The sequence below is a fragment of the Harpia harpyja genome, chromosome 9 (genome assembly GCF_026419915.1).
Source record: "Harpia harpyja isolate bHarHar1 chromosome 9, bHarHar1 primary haplotype, whole genome shotgun sequence".
Lineage (NCBI taxonomy): Eukaryota > Metazoa > Chordata > Aves > Accipitriformes > Accipitridae > Harpia > Harpia harpyja.
Genome location: NC_068948.1, coordinates 31650553 through 31673271, shown reverse-complemented (window position 1 = coordinate 31673271; position 22719 = coordinate 31650553). Strand labels below are relative to the sequence as shown.

Here is a 22719-nt window from a genome sequence, read left to right as displayed (position 1 = left end):
GTTCTGATTTCTGGATCATCTTTAAGCTTAGTTTGATATTTGATCCTGTTACGTGCCATGCAGTGGGGCTTCAGTCTAGCAGAGCTCTTAAGCACATCCTTCATTTAAATGGTCTTGTCAAAATTAATGGAAACTGCACATGTGTTTAAAATTAAGTTTGTGCTTAAACGATTTCCTGGATCAGAGCCTGACAGTGCTGAACAATGTTCTTGTGGAAACCGTGGTGATTGTGTGAGGTGTTACCTCTCGTCTGCTGAAGGTTGCTGTTCTCGCAACAAAGCACATCACGTAGCTGGTGCTGACATAGGTTTGAAGGATGACATAGGAATATGACCTTAGTGCTGTTCAATCTGTAGGGTTGTGCCTGGGCAGATTCTGAATATGGTATTCCAGATCTGTGTAACTGCATACGTTTCTGCCCTGATGAACGTGTTTCACTGGCGAAAGCAGTGATCCTTGCTTACATTTGGAAGTATACAGTTCCAGTGTTGAACTTCTGTTTAACAGGGCTCTCGGTGGCAACTCCAACGTCAACGCTCTGTGGTTTTTTCCTTTTTCTGGTCTTAACCGTTCACGCACTTCTCCTGATCATCAGATTTCAATTTCTAGGCATAATTCTCCCAGTATGTTCTGTTTTGAATATCTGGGCATTGATTTAACAAATTGTTCTCAATATTTATTTATTTACACCCCACCCTGCCCCTTTCATCTTGCTTTTCTCCTAACAATTTTAGTCCAGGGACCATCCTTAAACATTTCTCTTCTAAGTAAGCATGGCATGTTTGAAGTGCCAAGTCTCTGCGGTTACAGCTGGCTTCACTGGCAATTGTGTGTGCTTGGCATCCTTGATAATAATAAACTTCTGAGCTATTAACAAGTGGAATACATCTTAATGTTGCTATCATGCTCGGTATTTTTGCAGTGACTTCAAGTATTTATATTAATACTATTACTAACAGTACTGTCTTTATTCTTGCTTTGGTACATTTTTGTCCATGTACAATTTGTTAATTTGTCCATGTACAAAAATAAACATTTTATTTAGCTTGAGCCACACTAAGTAGGCATCCACCCTGAAGAGGTAGTTCTCAGATTCCCAGTCATTTTCATGTCTGAGTTTTGCTCTGGCAGGAGGTGGATAAACCTTGAGACTAGCAAGTGAAGCAAAGGACAGTTTTTATCAGTTATAAATAAAGGGAAGTGAAATGTGGGAAAACCAACCTTTTTCAAATTCGAAATAAAACTTTAGATTAGGTTCAGTTTCTGGGTAGAGGTTTGGTTTAGTTCTTTCTTAATCCAAACCTGTTTACCCATCCTTAATCCAGATCCCGTCCACTCTAGATGGCTGCCTCTGCTGCACTTACTGCCTGCAAGGAGCTTGGGAAACCACCCCTCCAAGGTAAATGCCATCGGTGTTTCACTAACCCACAAAGATACACCTGAGGCTTCTTTCACATCACCTCCTTCAAGGACGTCTAAATAGGGGCCAGAAGTACAATGCAGAAAGCAGTCCAATGGGGGAGGGATAGCAGTGCTTTTTGAGCATGCAACTCGATATAAGAATGAGAGACGTGATTTCGATCAGCCTTAAATGGCCCCAGTCATTCGCTTTGATCAGTGATGTCAGAGCATAAATAAAGGGTAGCATGTGAAATGTTATTTATAGTCACCATTTACAGACTCCTCAGCAAGAGCACGTGCTGTGAATATATTCCTTGTTTTGGAAACTTAAAAATTCCAGTATGTTCATGCTCACTCTTCCCCCACTCACAACACATGCATGGCAAGGAATGACGTGGCTTTTTTAGGGAGTGTAAAGCGAAGGTGATATGAGGCCCTGTTTCTGTACAGAGCTGTCACAGTGTAGGCAGTTGATTAGCATTGATGCAGTGCTGTAACATGGTGTTTTCCTGAGCGTATTTTAAAACCAGTGGCCTAAAAATCCATGGCTGCCCATGTCTAGAAATCTTCTGTGGAGGAACACACATGTCCTTCTCAGCTGTTGTCTAATAGCAGGCTCACCTAATGTCTTGAAGAAATATCCAGACTACATTATGTCCTACTCTTGTTTGATGGTTGGTAGGGTAACATTCTTTTTTTGAGCAAAATTTTATTAATTCATGTAATACAGATGGTAGAAGATTAAAAAAAGCTTTCTTGTGTGTATCTGACCCTTTTTTGAGCAGAAAGAAAACTTAAAAAACCCCCATATATAAAACAGCCTGTGTTCAAGATATTACTTTGCTAGTAGAGTTGAAACTGTTAGAATTAAATGGAACTATAATAGGGTCTCTGTTATTTAATTCATACTGCAAATCCTTGCTTGCAGATATCGAAAAATGGACATATGATATGTAATTCTTATATCACTGTGGTTGTTTGGACACAGAATTATTTGTTAAAGCACATTTCTCTGTTAGGAGGCGTCTGTTGAAAATGTTTAATTCTGTGAGATTTTGGAGGTTTTCTTGTTTAGTCATGTAATGATGTTTTTAGTACCAGGCTTAAGTCTTCAGAGAGCTTGCTTACAGGATACTGTAAATATGCATGGCATAACTGCTAGTGAATAATACTTGAGTATAGGAGGAAATTTTTTCTCGTGCTTTTTCTGAATGGTTAATATTTTCAGGTATGCAATGAAATGTTTAGATAAGAAGAGAATCAAGATGAAGCAAGGAGAAACATTAGCCTTAAATGAAAGAATTATGCTGTCCCTTGTCAGTACAGGAGTAAGTATCATTGATTTGTTATTCTTTTTTTTTTTCCCCCTATAATATAAAAGCTGTTACATATAATACATATTCCATCAATTCAATTGGTGACATGCAAAAGTTAAACCCCCCTGGAACCTTCCCCCTGATTCTAGCAATGTGTCTGAAATAAGAATGGAAAAGCAAGCTGGCTTTTCAGTTTGGGTGCTTACAGAAATGAGCATCTCAGCTAAAGAGGCTTGAGGAGGTTCCTATTTCTTAGGTAATTCATTCTCTCCCCGACTACACCCCGCTTCAGATTTTTTAAATATTCCTTTTTCAGGTACTTATATTTGAAACTTTTCCAAAACATTATTCTGTCTTGTAAAAAAAAATTCCTTTTCTGCTATAGTTATGTAGTACTTTCGTAGAATATAAGGTGCTGTTTCAGAGAAAAACTTCAGTTACCTGTTTGTCCTCCCTTTCCTGTGACTCTGATACTAGCTTATCCAATTTCTCCATTTTTTTTTTTATGTACTTTGGCTGCGCACCTATCAAGGTGTACCAAGTAAGTCTGCCATCTAGCAAACAAGACTATTTAAAAGTAGGAGTATCACTAACGTGCATAAAAAGCAACCCAACTGGCATTGTTTTCTCCAGACTGTGTCTTGTTACCTGCGGAAGAGAAGTTTGGCAGTGGCCGCAGTATGTTGCGCTCAGACAGCTTCAGAGCAGGCTGTGAAGTGCCAGAGCCTTCCAAGTACACTGGCCTCATTAAACAAAACTTGAAATCGGCTTGTATCACCATGGTTACAGGTGATGCTGGTAAAAAGGCTAATTTTCCTTATGACTATTGTGGTGTATGAATTAAACATTCAGTTTGCAGCTCAGTGTAAACACATCCCCTTTTCCCAGCGCAGTTAAAGCATGAGAAGGAATTGTGTGTGATTTTGTTCTAGGCTTGTACAACAGGTGTGCAAATAGCAGCATATCTGCCATGCAGGAGGATTACTGCTTTGGCTTACAAAATGGCAGAGAGCAAATACTGTGCTGTATTCTCAGAGACAAGATCTATATCTTGCAGAGTTTAGGTAAATCCTGGGTTTGGTTCTGCATTACCCAGGTGATTTCTTTTTAAAAAAATTTCACTAGTGGTGCCTTTAGCATCGCTATGTCCTTTAAGTGCACATGCAGCATCCTTCCTGTCTTCTGTTGTTCAGGGAACCCATCAGTCTGATAGGGCTTCAAGATGGGCTGTCTTCTGCCAGCAGGTAGTCTGGGACTTTGCACTGCATTGCCCGTAGGCGCAGCTGCCGGAGAACTGCCCTTGCTCTGGTGGCTCTTGTCTTCTGCAAACTTGGCTTTAAAAATGGAGATGTGTTTTTTAGGGCTTACTTATAATTGCTAAACAGTGGCCTTTTATTGTCAAGTGAAAACATTGTGAATCAGACAACACTTGGTACTTTTCAGCCTCACCATAGGCATGAGGTGTTCTCTTGTGCAGATTGACAGAACAGGAAAGCTGATAGCAATTTTGGCCCTAGAAGATTAGCTTTTGAACTTTTCTTCCTACCTATCAGATCATTTCCCTCTGCTGTTAGAAATATCCTGGTAAGGCAAATCCTAATCCAGAAACTAGGGAAGCTACGCATCAAAGTGTCATCATAAGGTTGAACTTCTTCTCATTGCAAAGCTCCAAAGGAAGTACGAGGTATTTCTTCTTGTGCCTTTCATTGGAAACTCCTCCCCTGCCACAGCCTTTCTCTGGAGAAGGGCAGGCATGCACTGAAATTAAAAGTCAGGGAATTGCTTTTAACACAGAATTGCATTCACATTTGGCTTAAATATAAAGATAGACAGAGGACTGGAAAGTATTTCTTTGTTCTTTTATCTGGGAAATTAACAACTGGGATTTATCAATTAGGCTTTTAAATCAAGTTAACTGTTTTCACCAAAGGTAAGTTGTGGCATGTGCAGAAGTGTCAGGAGTCTTGAGAGCCAGTGGGGTGAAGTTCTGTAGTGGAGACTAGACAAGAAATCTAGGCAACTTAGTAATAGTTGTCCTGTTAACTTTAATTTGTGATTTCTTGCTCCAGTACTGAATGTGAATTTTCACGTCTTAACGATTCGAAAAGAAAATTGTTCACAAGGCTGCTAATGGTGGAGCTAGTTTTCTTACATGACAGCGCATAGCTAGTAACAGAAAAGCAAGGCAAACCATTTGGGTTTTTTTATTAAGGATTATCAGCTCATTAGAGTGTAACTTCTTTAGATTCTCACAGATTTGAGAGAGAATTTGAAAAGAGAGATTTTGTACAAAATGCTATCCATTCAGGTTAGATACACCTGCTGTTGCAAGAGATGCTGGAGCGTTTTGAATATGCAGAATTAAATAGGTTTGAAAGTGGTAGAATAAGGTAATTCATTTCATTCCTGAATATAAGCTTTTAGGTTTGAATGGCACGTGCCTTCTCCAATGACAGGATTTATGTGCTGCCCGGAACAAAATGGAACTGGGAAGTTCATCATAGTACAATTAGTCATTTAACTGGGAATCCAGATGTCTCTGCAAAATGCATAATAACAGCTGTGCAGATTACACATACGTTTGTGTAATCATTTTTGTTAATCCCCCTAAAATTTTGGCATTCACAACTACTTCTTGAATAGGGATCTCCCAAATTTGAGTACATCATGGCCGCGTTGTGAGAATAGCTTTTCATGGTAACATTTCGAATCAGCACAGCTCAGAACTATGACAGTCACCTCTACAGAGCACAGGGAACTGCCTGGATTGGCCTAATAATACAAAACACGGGCTCTGCATTGCTCAGCTTCTCCATTGGCATATTTGCTTTGTCACTGACTGTTGGTGTACCATGGACAAACTGTTGCTGAGGTTTCTGTTTCCTCTTCTGCAAGATACAGGTCCTGACTTCCTCTCCCACAGAGATATTCGTTCTGGAGGCTGGAAATGCATTTTGAAATTCTTAGAAGATAGCATCGTAGGGAAAATATTTCACTTTCCGTTAAAAGAAAAAAAAATATTTATTTTCTGTAATAGCCATATTTGCCTAACATTCAAAAACTGGAACATTGAAATCACCGAGACCATCGCTGCTGATGGACTGTATAAAAACAATCTGCCAAAAGGTGCTGTTTGTGGAAGGAAGTGCTTATTTAATAAATCTTTTCCTGGCGGGTAGGAGTTGGTCATTCTGGCAGACTGGTGCAAGACCAGGGGTCTTGCACGGCTGTGGCTCCATTCTACTGTGTCTTCTAGTTCTCCTGTTCTGAAAAAACTAGGCAGTTAAGCTGTTGTACTCCGCTCTTTTTGAGATAATTTGACTAAATACTGGATTCAAGATTCCCCCAAGGGATGATAAATATAAGGTACAGCAAAAGTGGACATCTGAGATCAATAATCAAGTTGTTTTTTTTTTTAGAAGAACAGGTACTTTGTTTTCATGTGTAATGAGATTTGTAGGAGTCTCGATTTTGCTCAAAAAATGGCATCTGTTCCCCAATCTTGATTGTCACTTAAGGGAACATCTGTTGGAATGGCAGATAATAGCTCGATGTTTCAAGCATTGACTTGCACATCTTTCTGAGTGAGACCTGTCAGGACAGAGCTACTCTTTAGTTGAAAATGCTACGCAGCTGCTCTACACTATGAACATGTTTTTTACCTGTTTGCTGTCATTTCTACAGCCATGCTCTAAAGCCAGGTGCTCGGGTTACAGGAAAAAGTTAGAAGCAAAGTTTTCCTTCTGAAGCAATTGTTAGTGTGCTAATGTCTTTAAAGTATTACATTCCTACAATTTTTTATAGTTACTCTAATTTTTTTTTCCTTCCCCATGATTTATTACCAGAAATTTATCTTCTACAATTTTTTTTACTTAATCCAGGATTGTTTGGATGTAAGGAACTGTTTCCAAACTATTCTTAATTCACACGTTGTTGTCTCTCTTGGGAAATCTGCTTTATTGCTTTATGTTTCATTTAAAAAAATAACCTATAGGGTTTTTTTTTATTTTTATGCTGAAAAATACTCTTTTGCAGTGGTTTTTGTGTCAGAAAAATATCACAGTACTACGATTTCTTCTCTCTGTTAAACAGTGAGAAGGTAGTGATTAAAGTAGGAAGGCTTACACAAAACCGGATTATGCATCACATTTACATTTGCAGATTTCTTTTCTTTTAAAAAATGAGATCCATAAAATATAAGCATACTACGTTCTGGTATAGAAACACTCTTTTCTTTTTCTATGTGTGGTGTTTAAATGCTAACACTAAATCCTTCTGGGCAATTAGACAGCTCTAAGGTTTTAGAAAGCCTGCTTGGGGACACTTCTGAATTATCCAATTGATTCAGAAAATTAAGTTAATTCTGCTAAAGCTTTTGCTCTGAAGTTAAGCTGTAACTACAATAGTCTGCAGTTACAAGCAACGCAAAGTTTAAAACAAGAGGTAGTATCTTTTGTTAGATGCCATACTGCCTTGCCTAGGAGACTAGAAATAGTCTCCTTATTTCTAGGACCAATTAGCAATTAGGCGTTTTTCATGCATGTTTCTGGAGGGTGTTTCAAACGCGTGCCCACCTTCTGCAGGGTTGCATTTGGAATTAGTATTTGCACAGGGAACACTAAAATACAGTTAGGTTTGAACGTTACAGCAGGATCAGCCCACGTGGTGTGGGAATCAATGGGGATTACAGTCGGGTATATAAAGCTTTATATTTCAACCTTATGTGGTTTTATGGAAGGATGAACTGACTTGAACTGTCCCGGCCGGCTGGTGAGGATGGTGTCGCCATTCCCTCCCTTTCCGGCTCGGCACGGCCAGCGAGGCGGCACCCCGAGCCGGGTGCCGCGACCCCCGCTCTGCCCAAGGCCACTGTGTTTTGCTGCTTCTAAATTGGGAAGGAAACGAGTTCCTGTTAGAGATTCCCAGAGCTTTCACTATCAATACTGCAATAATTAGCACATTGTTTAAGTCACGTTAGGTCACATTCGTGCTTCCTGCGTGGTGTCCTGGCTCGTCAGCAGTTAAGCTCGCCTTAGCTCGTCTTCCTGTCAGCCTCCGCGCTTTGGGGTCAGGCCGTCGTCTGTCGGTGTTACGGTGCAGTCCCGTCTCTTTCAGCAGCACAGCCATGCCTTCCCTTCTCGCTGTAGACTAACCGAATGGCCCTGGGTTCATATGGCTTTGGAGAAGGGGTCAACGAGGTAATGGCCACCCCCTATTAATTAGGCACTTGCATCCAATATAGGCCTAATGAAGAGAGGGAGGTCTGCCGACTTCCCACCATGGCATCTTTCAAGCGCCTGCGTTATAGAGGTACCAGCACACTGAACAGATCTTTGGCAGTAAAGAGGTGTTCTTCCAGCTGTATTTTTTTATGGCTGCTTGTCTTAAACTGTGTGTGTGAGTGAAGGTTAGAGCGCATCAAGAGGTGGAAATGTAACCCATCCCTGCGCGTGGCTGCTCTGCAGTGGCGTTCTTAAACCTGCACCCATCATACTTGTTTTCTGGACTTTGCATAATCCAGACCTTGCTCTTCTTGCTTCCCGTGCATTGCATACACATCAGAGTCGTGACTTCCTTCCTAGTGTATTTATGTTCCTTTTAATCATCTGTTGCAAATGCTGCTGGAGAGCTGAAGGGCAGCAGCGGGTGGCAGAACGCCTCGCTGTCACCTCTGTGCAGCTCTGCAGGGCGAGTTCAGTGGTGTGGCCAGGGTGTTACCAGTGTAGTTGCGTTTAATGTATAGGTGAGAATAAAACCTTCTTTCCTTTGAGATTTTGTACATGATGTGGCTCAGATTCTCAGTCAGTGTTCTGACAGCTGAACATTCGTATCCTTTACACTTGATGAGAACAGCTCTATTGTTTTCTGAGCTGGCCTAAAGCTTGTTAGCTTTAATGTATCTTTCATGCAAGTCCAGTGCAAACTTGGGTAAATATTTTTAGAATATTTCTAACTGCTGTAGTTGCAAGTCTTTAGAAGATAGTGATGCTACCTGCATATTTTAAGCCTTTGGCTCCTCATAGCTTTTTTTTTTTTTGTATTGAAACAAGATAGCAAAATCTAAGATCTCTATACTGTAAGTGAAACATCAGAATATGTAGATTAGTACACAAATTGCTTTAGAAAATTATTACAAATATTGGCCAATATCATAGGAAAAATATCACATGTATTTTTAGCTTCTCTAAGTAGTACTTTGCTTATTGCCTGAGATGAACTCTTTGCTCCTTTCTTTCTAGGACTGTCCTTTTATAGTGTGTATGACCTATGCCTTCCACACCCCTGACAAACTCTGTTTCATTCTGGACCTGATGAATGGTAAGCAAGGCTCATGCAGATGATGATAATATTACAGAAATATTGGCAGGAGGACTTGCTGAGATCATAAGGAGAATGAGGGAAAAATAAACTGCGGTGTGAAGCATCGGCCTGCGAGAAGGAGGGGTACACTGATCTAAACCAGGGAATGTATAGAACAGACTGGAAAATCTCTGTTACCTTATAACATTAATGCATTTAAATAAAGATATCAAAGATACTAGGCTGGAAGCTTAAGGAAATGATGGTCCTGTGGAGAAATGTATGAGGAGATCAGGGACACAGCTTTCAGAATAAAAATAAAAGGGCTACTATAAAGAGCTCTGCAAAGAAAATTGATGGGGGAAGCATTCCTCAAAGGAAAGAAATTATACCTAGAAGCCTTAGCATAACTCTTGTGAGAACACAGAGAGAGAGAAGTTGGCAAAGTTAAGAGAGAGAAGGTGCTGCAGTGCCCTTATTTGCTGAGGATGCTGAGCACTTGCGGGACTTAGACTCGAACTCTGACTGTGGTCCTGCAGTAGGCACCTAAAGATGTTGGACGCATCTGCATATACTGTGTTGGAAAGCCAGAAATGTAATTGAGAAATAGAGCTCATATCATGTGAGTAATAGAGACTGGCTTTGCTGTTTTACAAGTGAAGATTCTCGTTAAAATCTAAGCTGTGGGTCAAACTCAAGTAACTGGTTGATTATTTTAAATCTGTAGCTTGATCAGAAACAGCTTTCTAGGAATATTCACAATTTGATGTATTGATGGTGTGGATTAGCTCGCAGATTGACTTTGTATCGTGTCTGTTCTTTGTTTAGGAAAGTGTGAAAACGTCCCCAGCATGAATATTTGAATATTTTGGCCCAAATGACCTTTCAAGGTCCCTCCCAACCTGGGCTGTTCTATGTGCTAATTTATTCAGTTCTCCAGAAACCTGTGTATGTGACTGCATTTTACTTGCTGTGGAAATATGCTTTACATTAAGACTCAGTTGCTGGATTAGTTGCTAGATGCAAATGTATATGAAGTAAACGTATTTTTAAAATGGAGTTTCAGATGGATCAAATTTCTTTATTAACTTTCTCAGGTATTTTGTCCCCATATGTACTTGCAGAGTGTAGGTCTGGGTCTCTGTGTGCTCCACAGGTTGTAAGAACCTACAAATGCTATGCTGTTCCCCCATGATGTCATGCTGTCTGCCTGTGAGGCAAGATTTTACTGTTCCTTTAATTGCATCTCAATTCTTCTAACTTTAGGAGGAGATTTGCACTACCACCTCTCCCAGCATGGAGTGTTTTCTGAAAAAGAAATGAGGTTTTATGCTACTGAAATCATCCTGGGTTTAGAACACATGCACAATCGCTTTGTTGTGTACAGAGACCTAAAGGTAATTGTTAACACAGTGACCGCATTCACACAGGTGGTTGTTAGATAGCAGCAAATAATCCAGACATACTGATAAGTTAAATGAATTATCTTACCTGAAACCTTTTCTTGGGAAGAATACATATTATTTGTTTATCTTTGGCTGATTTTTCTAATAATTTTTCAAAATAGTTCTAACCTGTAATAGTTCTAATCCAGTTTAACCGGCCTGGGACATGCTTCCTTGGGGTCAGAATAAATCCTGTGCAGTGTTACTCATCTCAGTGATGCTATTAAATTAGAGAGTGTGCTATATTTCTGTGAGTGTTCTATATTTCTGAGAGCCCTGAAAGAGGAGTGTGTGTGACAGGAGACTAATAGGAAGACAGTTGCTCAGGGATGTTTCACTGACAATTGGGCAGTTGAGGACTGCTCCGAGATGGGTGTCCATGAGCCAAGTGACAACAAAAGCAGGAAAAAAGTCTGCACAGATAGCTCAGAGTGTAGATTGCAAATAAAGGATGTAAGAGCTACACACAGCCTTCTGTGAAAGAACCAGAAGCAATGTGGACTTGAGGCCAAAACGGGTTTATTCTTCCATGTGCTTTCTGTTTCAAACCTTGCCTGTTTTTTCTCTTCTGTTATTCTTCAGTATTTCATAATCTGTGGAGTTGATGGTAGTGTTCCATTAGAATGTAGATTTTTGTCTAGAAAGTGTCTGTTTTATCAGAGAGTGTTGATGTTTGAGGATGAGTTACTGTGTTCTGAGAATTTGTAGTTCTGTCAGCTGAAAAATACCAAGCAGTAACCTTTCTGTGTCCATGGATTTCTAGCCTGCAAATATCTTGTTGGATGAACATGGGCACGTGAGGATATCAGACCTTGGGCTGGCTTGTGATTTTTCCAAAAAGAAGCCACATGCTAGTGTGTAAGTATTATGTATGGGAGCTTTGCTGCACATACAATTATTGCCAGATAAGTCCTTTATGTACCTTTATAATTTAACTTTGCCTAAAGGAAAAAAATAACACTTGCGGGGCACAGGCTTGCTTTATAGCACAGCTAAGCTGGATACTCTAATAAGGTTTTTCAGTCTCCTATTTCTGTTTTCCTGCACAGTTGTAGCAGCTGATGTGTAGGCATGGCTGGAAGATGACACATTATTTCGAGGTGATTCACTGTTAGAGAAGACAAGAACCTGACTGAGTTAAAGTACCAGATTGTTTTAATTGTCCTAAATGGATAATTAAATATTCCAAAACTGACTAAAAAACAGGATTTCTTGTGTCTTTCTCCTTCTGGATCTTTGTAGAACTGGAGGCAAATTATGTTCCTTTCTGCCTCTTGGCATCAGGTCGTAACTGGGATCTGAATTTCTTGGGTTGTGTGTGGTTTCCACATCTTAGCTGGCATGTTTTGTTCTTAGGTTCTCATTTGCCCTGATTTAGTCTCAGAATTTATGCAAAAAGGAAAGCTTCATCCTGTCATATCTTAAAAGATTTGCAATTCAGTAGCTTCTTGAAAAAGTTCATACGTTCCAATTACATCAAGGGTAAAACCAATACATGGTGACTGCTTTGTAGTGGTGACCAGCGATGACTTCTGGAGGAGGTGTCCTGTTGTTAAATCTAGCACATGGGTGTTAGCCGCAAGGAGACACATGAAACCCATCGAGAGAGCAGAAGCCAGCTCTGCTCGCCCTGTTTGTGGGTTTATGGGTAAGAGCAGGTCTTGGTCTTGCAGGGCACAGGGCTGGAGTGATCTGGCCTGAAATATCAGCAGCCCTGACTGTGTCCTGATATCTGTCTTTCCTGTAAACTGAGTGGACAGAATACGCAACTTTTCCACCTCTCTTTTGTGTTCCACTCTTAGACAGAAGGCTGCCTACTGACCCCTGTACTGCTGCTGCTAAATCTCACTGTAGCTGCTTCAGTTTCCCTAATAATTTCTGTTGTTCTGTTGTTTATGTTTTAAGTATTTCCTCAGTAGATACACACTAACAAAACATGCATATGTATGTATAGCCAAAGAAAAAGCAAAATAAAATCATGTTTAAAATTAATTCTGTTTAAATTAGACTAGCTTATTGAGAAAACACTGATTTTTAATTATTACTTATTTTTTTCAATGATAGTTTTGGTTGTAATCAAGATTTTGTGCCTTTCTGCTTCTCAGAGGTACCCACGGATACATGGCTCCCGAGGTGCTCCAGAAGGGAACAGCGTACGATAGCAGCGCAGACTGGTTCTCGTTAGGCTGCATGCTTTTCAAGCTTCTGAGAGGGTGAGTGAAGTTTCATGTCCCCTGTGCTTTTTTTTTAGCCTGGGCATCGTCATTGTCTGTCCCTTGAAATACTAATATGTAATGTATTACATATTATCTAAAATGATATCTTACTGCCATCTCTGCAACTTAGACCATGTCTGCGCATAAGACTAAACCAGGCTTTTTTTGCTTCCAAAACGAACAAAACACAAGCCCTGCTTCCTTTAGTAGCTGCAGGTGTGAGGCAGGCAGTGTGGAAGGCAGAAGCTCTATCCACTCTTTTGATTTCTACTGATAGGCAATTTATTCATCTCTTGGCAATTGTTAGTGTTTTAAATAGTATGATGTTATTCATTGCTTAAATACACTAGCAGCCCTGTTAAATTATGGGCTTCATTTTATGCTTAAAACCTGCTGTTGTGGTGAAATTCTTTGCTGCACTGTTCCCTTTTTACATGATACTCAGTCTTTCCTTCTGTAGTGTTTGGGTAAGTTACAATGTGTGGATGCTTCCATTTGCTGAATCTGGCCTGTTACCGTGTTGGTGTGCAAAAGTATATGAAAATTACAGCTTTGTCAACTATCACCTTCTCAGTAAACTTATGTGGCTATGTAGAAGTTACTAAGACTGCAGGATTTATCTGAACAGTCAAAAAACACTGATTGGCAAGAGTTTGTTGAAAATAGCATCCTCAGTGTTAATGGCAAAACAGAAAAAAATCTTTAAAGCTTTTCAGAGTGCTTCTCTGTAAAGATTGATCATTAGTTAGATCATCCTGTGTCCTCACACATAATTAATTATAAGCTCTTACCTCTGTCCTAGACACTGTACAAAGGAAGGTAAGCATGTGGCTTCTGAATTGAACTATAGAGCTGTATCAATTTAACATTAATTGTTCACAAAATAGGCTGAATGTAAGTGTGCAAATAAAGAAAGAAACGGAGTTTAAATTGCCAAAAAAAAGTGTTTCTAAGTACAGACAGCATTGTGCAGCTGGGAGCAGTACTCTGTCTCTGTAATCACTCATTGAAGAATTCTGTAGGTAGCAAGACACGCAGCGGTTTGGGTTTGCTGGGAGGAGAGAGGAGAGCATCTTTCACACACAGGACCACTGTGGGCTCCTCGTCTTTCTTTTGAGACCTTTTCCTTTTGAGTCACTTGGGCACAGAGGATTAGGGCATCTGACTGACTCTGGCATGGTTCCTCCTTCAGAGGATTGAAGTTGTGTGATGAAAGAACTAGCATCTGGGGGCAAATCCAGTCATTTACCACAGAAACTCGGACTTGCAGGGCAGGGAGATCTCAGTCTTTGTGGGCTGTGATTCTTCCTGATGGAGATGTGGGGGGTGCTATTGGTGGTCGGCCAGAAGCCAAAGCATTATTCATTGTGAACTATCCTTCCTCATCTGTTCTGAAGCCAATAATTAAACAACTCACATCCCAAAACAAGGGTTGGGCACATGGTGCCATTTCTTGGTGTTTAGTAAATTTAGTCTGGCATAAAATCTGCCCATAAGTCCCCAGTGAACCATTTGCTTCCCTGATCTACTCAGAGCCTCGTTGTCAAAAGTATGTGAGGCTGTATGTTAGCGATTTACTCTTTCCTTCTTCCCTGTCATGGTTAAAAACGGAAAAATGGAAGTCCTAGTCTGTCCATCAGATCCGTTCATCAGAAACGTTTTTGAGGATAAAAGGGAAATAAGTCTTGAGAAGCAGGTCACCAGTTGAAACAAGCTAGTACACGCTGCCATGTGGCAAGACAAAATGCTTTATAATAGCTAATTAATGTATTGATAACATTTTAATTTTGAAAAATATCATTCCTTCAAGGTTTTGAAGAAAACTAAGAAACAGGGAATATATCCTAAATCTAATTTAAAAAAATCTCATGCTAAAATGTTTCTGCTTTCTTTCATGCTGTTAAGTACTGCATGGTAAATTTGTAATATTCTAAGGTCTTCTATAGCTAAAAGGAAAAATTCAAACTCAAACCAGAATTTTAAAGCTGGAAAGGGATAAAGCTGATAATTTACCAGATATCATCAAATATCTTCCCAGTCACTAATGCTGTGGTATCTGTGATTACCTTCTGTTTCATCTACTTACTTTAAGGTCTTGCTTCATTCTTCCCATATAGATGAATGGTAAGTTCTGTAGGTCATACTCAGTGTCTGTATATAGCTCAATGTTTTTAAATATCTATGTTGTGATAGCTGTTCAGGGTGTTCTTTTTAGATGGAACTGTTCTGGTTTTTGGGAGACACAGATGTAATCGGTAAGGCATTTGAAACACCGTCTTTAAGGAGGGATCACTGCATTTAAGAATAAACTAACCTTCTCTGTACTTTTATATGGAGTAACTAGATCAGATTTCCCTGAGTTTGGTGATCCTCAGGGATGTCTGTTTGTAGCCTTTAAAGAAATGTTGAATGTTTGCTTTTCTCTGAATTTGATTTTGATGTCCGCCACATGCAATTGTACTGAAAACAGAAAGGATAAACTTTCTTGCAAAGTGGTGGGGCTCTTTGTAGTAAGAAAAAAACCCCCGAAGTTGTAAGAGATCAAACATTGATATTTTTGAGGTAGCTAGTAGCTACAGCATGCTAGTGTGTAAAGTCTCATTTTTCATTGTAAATGCTAAATGTTTTACTACTTGTTCTATTGTTCTGCAGGACAAGATTGATGAGGTGGAAGAATGGGACTAACAGGATGCTACACTCTTTCCTGGGGTTGCCACAGCTGAAATAACCTGATATGTTATGGCTTTATATTTATTAGTGCATTTTCTTATTTCTACAGTCACAGTCCTTTCAGACAGCACAAAACCAAAGATAAGCATGAGATCGACCGGATGACGCTCACCGTGGTAAGGATCCTGGTGACAGTTGTGGTTACATTCCTCTTGTTTAGTAAAATCCCATTTCCTCTAAAAACTGGAACTTACATAGCCTGCTATCTGAGAAAGCTGTATTTACACGTGCAAGAGTTCTTTACAAACACTATCAAAGAAAAGCTACTCTCCTATATGGGGAGAGCAGATCACACTACTTCTATAATTAAATGTCTCTTTTTGTACTTCTTTTTTTCATAGAATGTGGAGCTACCAGATTCATTTTCTCCTGAACTGAAGTCCCTTTTGGAAGGGCTCCTACAAAGGGATGTTAGCAAGAGACTTGGATGCCAAGGAAGAAGGTAGGTGTAGTCTTCTCCTTGGACCACAGCCTTTAAAAATTTCCACTTCTCTGTAAATGAATGAATTAATTTCAAGTAAAAATCTGCTTCCTGTTGTGGTGATTATAATTTTGGAAAGAGAACATTAAAAAGTGCTGTTGAGTGGAATTACATTTCAGCTTCCTTTGGTTTGGACAAATTTTTGGACAATTTCAGTCATTAAAGACTTCCCCCGCGTTCTCTGCAGTCATGCTTACATTGGGTGGTGTTCATACTTTTCATCCCTGTGTTGTTTTTATGTTTTTGCTTGATCTGTTTTGGCATGAAGTCATATTACTTGACTCAGACATACTGATAGCTAAAATTTATTACATATACTGTATCTATAATGATATGAGCGTATTACACACAAAAAATCCCAATCCCAAAACTACCAAGCACAGAAAGCTGTGAATATGTGCTTCATTTTGGGTTACCTCTATTTCCAGATGTACCTATTTCATTTCATGATTCTAAGGAAAAGGGCATGTTTTTGTTCATTGAATACAAACCACTCCTTGCTCCTGCCAAGCTTACCTTGCTTATAGCTGTTAACTGAAATTGTTGTTATCACCTGTTTAAAAAGCCAGTGTGTGCCTCCTGTGAGACTAGGAGATAAAACTATGAGAGGAGTTAATAACTGTTGAGAAACCATCGGCAATGTGCGATAACAGTTAATTGATAGTCACACCTGAGACTGGGACTGGCTGTAATTCCAGTGAGATACTCAGAGGGGCTTTTGTCATGCAGCCCTCTACGGTAATGACCTGAGACTGCTTTTCAGCCTTGGGCCTATCAAGAATATTTGCTTATTTTGCCATAAAAGATTAGACTTAGTGTATGGGATCTGACAACAGGCGAGTGTTGTTTGTTGTTTGAAATGATGGAATACCATAGCAAAACAAGAGTGATTGCTTGCCAGACCTGCAGCACTATTTCCAGCGTTTCCACATGAAAGTCTTCTCTTCTGGTGTGTACTTAGGAAGACTTCTTTTTTTTGTTTTGTTTTCTGAAAAAAAGAGCATTTTGCCAATGTTTTCAAGTGATAGAAATGTGACCTTTGAAGGCTTTATTTTTCTCAAATACATTTGAAAAGCCCCTTCATTTTCTTGACTTCAGTTACTTTTATTTTTACAGTGCACAAGAAGTAAAAGAACATCCTTTCTTCAAAGGCATTGATTGGCAGCAAGTCTATTTACAAAAGGTAAAGGATTAAGATAGTAACCTTAGCTTACTTGGTAAAGTAGTAGAAGGAAAATAAGCCTACCCAGGTAATGGACAGAAAACTTCAGGGTTCCAGCCCCCAGCACATGTACTCACTTGCACAAATATGTGGAGATTGTTGATGAAAACTGCTGTATATTCATTACTACAAGTCTTCCTTATTAGTAGTACTGAATTAATTGCTTTTTCAGGGTCAAATGACTGCCTGGTTTCTTCTGCTCTAAACTGTAGGTTTTTTTCCCCAAATTTTTGGAGGAGCATTTATTAAAGGAGTGGAGAACAACTTTGCACTGAAGTTTAATTTCAAGGGATGTACTTTTGCAGAGTCATGTGTAATTTGTGCAAAAAAATAAAAAGGCTCTATATAGCTACAGGATGGATTTAAGTACTGTCCATTAATTTGTCTTTAATTGTGCTGCTTTCAATTTCTAGTATCCTCCACCATTGATTCCTCCCCGGGGAGAAGTAAATGCAGCAGATGCTTTTGATATTGGGTCATTTGATGAAGAGGACACTAAAGGCATTAAGGTATACAACTTTAAATGATAGGTAGAAAATGCACTGTGACTTCTGTGCTTAACTTTTCATGTGTGCGTGCCATTCCTTTGCTTCAGGGGCTACTGAATGTGCAAGAAATTGCTTTCAAGTTTGGAAACTTAATCCAGGCTGTTATGAAAGAGGTGGCTTGGGCTGGTTGGCTGGTTTGTTGTTGCTTGCCAAGTCCTTATGTTTTATTTTTTTAGATTGACTGAAATCTACCTTCCTATCAAAAGTTTTATATGATAAAGCAAATATTTCAAATGGTCAGACAACTTCTGGGAAATCCTCAGATTTTCAAGAATATTTAATGGTTTGTAGTTTTGAAAATTGTAATTTGTTTCTGGTAGCTTGGATAAATTGAACCAAACCTTATTTTAATAATGTTACCTCATGGTCAGAGAGTGCAGTGGAAAACTCTTAAAAATGACAAACTGTATATTAATGGTAGCAACTTTGTAAGTTAGAAAAGTGATAAAAGAAACTTTCAGGTTCTGATATTATCCAAAATGTAATGAAAACAACATAAAGGAAAAAATGAGAAGTTAAAGCTGCTGGCCCATTTCTGACTTGCATGGAGGTGGTGTGATATACCCTGTGTATTCCTCCCCTCTTCTGAAGCTTCCCTAGTACTTTGAGACAGTAGATGAATCAGTGCTTGTCTTGGGTCTTGTCCCGTTTGTTATTTTTATCATACACTTCTTCAGTAGAGGAAACTTTATTCTTGTTATTACAGAAGTGAGTCAGGAGAGAAACTAATTGCTCTAAACTTTATAAGCAAAAAAACATGCTAAGTACTCACTGTGCCTAAAAAGGAACTTTTGTGTCAGTGTCACCTGCTGTAATTACAGAAGTTGGCATGGAAAAGATTTTATGTGTTTGAAGAGAAATGCAGAGAACCCAAGATGTTCTTTATCCCAGAAAACACCACCTCTTCAGCATCAGTGTTAGTCTAACAGGATTCCAGTTTCCTGCAATCCTGGCATACTATAATTCGGAGGAACATTTTGCAAAGAAAAACCAAGTGGTCTTTTTATTTATTGAGGGTATCAGATATTCTCAGAAAGGCCTGTAAATCGTATAGCCAGATCAATTCCATGTAATCTTTGTTCAGGCTGCCTATAAGATAAATTTATTCTTAGTCATGAGTCAGTGAGGGATATCATGTACAGCTTTTTTGCTCTGCACTTTTACTGGGATGTCACAGTCTCTTAGAAGGGAGTGAATAATTCGTGCCTCTGAGTCAGCTGCAGTCGGAGCTTCCATTAAGGTGTCAGGAGCTGTCTCTGCCAGTTTTGAGTGTCTTGCTCTCCTCTGTTGCCCCTGAGGATTATATTTACACTGCAGAGTGTCCTGTGACACTGAGAAGAACATGTGTTCTTTGAGGTTACAAACTGGAAAGCCAACGGTGGATGGCCATGGCTTTCCCCTCTTACTTGGATGCTGTAAGGAGTCCCTGTAAGCCACTTACTTACACAGAATTGCAGAGAAGTCTTCTGCCTTCAGATCCAATGTGTATTTTCATGCTGTGATACGGCTACGGATCTCTGAAAAGGAGGAGTCTGTCTCTCCTGGGAATGTCTGGCCTGGCTGCAGACGGAGAATTGAGCAAGGCTTTCGTGTCCTGCTCCTGCAACTGCTGCTTGCGGCAGCAGCGGCTGGAGTCGCTGGGTTTGCTCTGAGCAGCAGCATGCCTGCGTGCCCTTGGGTCGGGATCTGCCTTCCCCTGGCACTCTGCTGCAGTGAGGAGCAGACCCAGCCCTGCCCGCTGTCATATAGTGCAGTCTAGTGGGCTTACTGCTGCCTTAACATGGCAAAGGATGCCTCTTGGTCTTGCTCTCTGAAAGAAAGGTCTAGTTTCTCTACTGATGGACAGAAACTGAAGCAACGGAGGAGTGGCTGTAGAGAGTTTTAAACTCATCCCCAAATGAAAACCTTTAATAAAGTCACAGGGAAGACATTGATCACTTTTTGTACTGCATCAAAGTGCCTTGTGGCTAAACCCAGAATACGGCTGTGTCAAGCAACAAACGGTCCTTCCTGAAGATCCAGTAATTTTAGTTTCCTTCAGTGTAATTCAATTCAAGTACTGTAGTTAAGGTCTGCAGCATGCATTGCTGAATTTTGAAAGTTAATTATTAAGAATGTAAAATTAAGCGTGGAAGCATGGAAGGCATCGTTGTGTAAAAGATATCTTTTCATTTATTCATGGAAGTTTTGTGCTGAGAAATTTCTTGACACAATTAGACGTTTTGTTAACACTGATTATGCAATGAAGTTAAGAATACCACTGCTTACATTTAAGTAATTAGTTAAATATAAAGTCAAGAGCACATTATGGGACAATGTTGATTAAGGTTTTTAGAGCTATCAAACCAAACAAGTTTTTGAACAGGTGGCCTGTTCTCTGTATATAAATGAGTATCTTTGCTTAAATTAGTGTCTGTGTCTTCTCTTGTTTGCACCTGTTTGTTCTGGTAAGGTTAGAGTTCAATACATCTTTTAAAATAATACTGTTATATGGGTAACTTAACTATTGGAGATAAGAATAGTGAAAGTTACTAAAATGTTGGGTTTTTATGTTGTTTTTCTCTTGCAAGTTGCTTGATAGTGACCAGGAATTATATAAGAACTTCCCTCTGGTAATATCGGAGCGTTGGCAGCAAGAAGTAGCAGAAACTGTTTATGATGCAGTAAATGCAGACACAGATAAAATTGAGGCCAGAAAAAGGGCTAAAAATAAGCAGCTTGGCCACGAGGAAGGTAATCTGTCAAATACACTTCTCTCCATCTTTTGCTGCTAGATAGTAATTCATGTGTTTGAAGTTTCACACAACAGACTCTCACATTACTGTCATTCACCAGTAATTGTTAGAATTCATTTAGTCAGTATCATGTTTCTTAAGACGTTTCTTAATGTTTTGAAATGCTGTATGATGACATAATGTTTTGGAAAATCTTTTGTGCTCTCTTTTAAAGATTATCATGTGCAGCCTTTCACCATTTGTGGTCTATGCTCAGAAAAGAGTATGTGGGATTTAATTTTATGACAAAGGAGCCAAGAAAGAAAACAGAAGGTCCTTTACAGCAAACTTCACTTGTTTGCACAAGGATGTTGCATCACAAACTCTGAACTTTGGATAGCAATATACAGTTCTTTTAACAGTATAAGAAGATAACATTTTTAAGAACCAAATTCTGTTCTTGGTTACTCCACTGCAGCCACATCAGCTCATGTAATTAAGGCAGAATTGGCTGTGTGTGTGCCTGTGCACATAGAAGCACTGTTGCAAGCCTGGTGAAGGCACATTGAGTCACATCATGTTCAGGACTGTGTCCTTTCTCAACATAGCACATTTGCAGAGTGCTTTTAGGCAGTACCTTGTTTTACATACTAATGTTTCCTCTTGTTCCAGATTATGCACTTGGGAAAGATTGTATTATGCATGGATACATGCTGAAATTGGGGAACCCGTTTTTGACTCAGTGGCAACGTCGTTACTTCTATCTCTTCCCAAACCGACTTGAATGGCGAGGAGAAGGAGAGTCGCGGGTAAGTGAGGTTACTCTAGAGAGCAGCAGCTTCCAAGGGCATGGAAGGCAGGTGGATGTTGAGGCAAATCTGAGAACTCATACTCAGGCATACCTCCCATGAAAGTAGCGTTTTGTCCAAGTAAATGACCAGTGGATTTGAGCAACTTATCTTAAGTATCGCTTTAGTTAATGGGTAGCTATACTGCACTGAGGAAACATAAAGTTGACTTGAGAAACCTGTTTACTTTGTTTTGTTATGTTTTTAAAGGAATTTGGTAGTTCATGGTGCTGTTTTTCATTTAGGACCTCTGGACTATTTATACAAAAAAGCATAAACTGGTAAGGTCATAAATGCTATAGCATTTTATTTCAAAGAAAATGCTATAGTAACTTTAGTTTAGTCCAGCTGTGATGATGTGCTAGGCAGATCATTTGTATATTTAGTTAAGTAAGGTTTTGGAATTTCAAAACATTGTTGTCCTCTTACAGTCTATAGGGAAAGGTTTTCTGCAAACTGTTGTGTACGTTTGCTTCTTTGTAAGTATATAGTGCTTAAATATTCCCTTTCAGCTCTTTGAAACAGTAAGATTGTCCTTTTAATAGCAGTAATACTTGGAAAATACATAAAATTATATGCAATTCTCTTGAGGGAAAATAGTGAATATTTTGTTTGTAGACACACCTATTTGTAGATTCTTATTTCATGCTGTCATTACTGGCTTTCTCAGCTTATATTTCGTTGTCTCTGTTGAAGCAACCAAGCCCCTTGCTAAATCTCTTACCTTATAATCTATCTTTAGTTCATGACCCAGTCTTCAGAAATAAAGAAATGTTTGTGTAATGACTGTTAATGTTCATAACTTAATTTATGTGGGTAGTCCAGAAAAATTAGATAGTGGCTTTATTTGATGAGCAACAGTTTTTTTTCGAATCATGTCTCTGCTTTTTTGCAAATGCTACAGCAAAACCTACTGACAATGGAACAAATAGTATCTGTTGAAGAAACACAGATTAAAGATAAGAAATGCATCTTACTGAGAATTAAAGGAGGAAAACAGTTTGTGCTACAGTGTGAGGTGAGGCACTTGTTTTTCAATAACTGTTAATCAGATTGGTTTGCATATGATAAAACAATTGAAAAGTTTTTTAGGTCCTCCGTTACGTATTAACTAAGGGTACTTTAAGAAGCAAAGCTGAACCTAAGCAAAACCAGGGAGCTTTTATCACGCTTGAATTTTGAAAGCAGGAAACCTGCAGCTGTGCCAGTTTCTGTCATGGATTTCAATGGTATTTGGGCCAAAATGTGTTCAGTTTAATAAATAGCTAAAAATTTCAAAACTTCTCAACCTACATGGGCTTCAAAGGCCTTGTTGGCTCGTGTCTCACTGCAGTTAGTTGATGGTAGCTAATGTGTTTGCGAGGGAGGAAGTACACAAGTCCTCAAAACGTTTTGACCAGCCGTAGTTGCTGCTGCCTTGCCTGGCTTCGGCGGGGTGATGGAGAAGCAAAGGGCTGCACATTTTCAATATCCAAAGTTACTCATTCCTTCGGAAAAT

The 22719-nt window shown here is 39.3% G+C and overlaps 1 protein-coding gene across 2 annotated transcripts in view; it reads left to right on the top strand.

Moving 5' to 3' along the window:
• Positions 1 to 22719, top strand: part of GRK3 (G protein-coupled receptor kinase 3) — a 78220-nt gene that overhangs the window by 47840 nt on the left and 7661 nt on the right. Inside the window, exons 9-21 of one of the 2 annotated variants that reach the window (XM_052796222.1) lie at positions 2630 to 2729; positions 8957 to 9035; positions 10284 to 10414; positions 11226 to 11320; positions 12568 to 12675; positions 15458 to 15524; positions 15750 to 15850; positions 17006 to 17072; positions 17525 to 17620; positions 20230 to 20392; positions 21046 to 21182; positions 21467 to 21502; positions 22126 to 22239. In XM_052796222.1, the coding sequence (XP_052652182.1) occupies positions 2630 to 2729; positions 8957 to 9035; positions 10284 to 10414; positions 11226 to 11320; positions 12568 to 12675; positions 15458 to 15524; positions 15750 to 15850; positions 17006 to 17072; positions 17525 to 17620; positions 20230 to 20392; positions 21046 to 21182; positions 21467 to 21502; positions 22126 to 22239 (1294 nt within the window). The remainder of the gene's footprint in view (positions 1 to 2629; positions 2730 to 8956; positions 9036 to 10283; positions 10415 to 11225; positions 11321 to 12567; positions 12676 to 15457; positions 15525 to 15749; positions 15851 to 17005; positions 17073 to 17524; positions 17621 to 20229; positions 20393 to 21045; positions 21183 to 21466; positions 21503 to 22125; positions 22240 to 22719) is intronic. The other variant, XM_052796223.1, reaches the window with a different exon arrangement.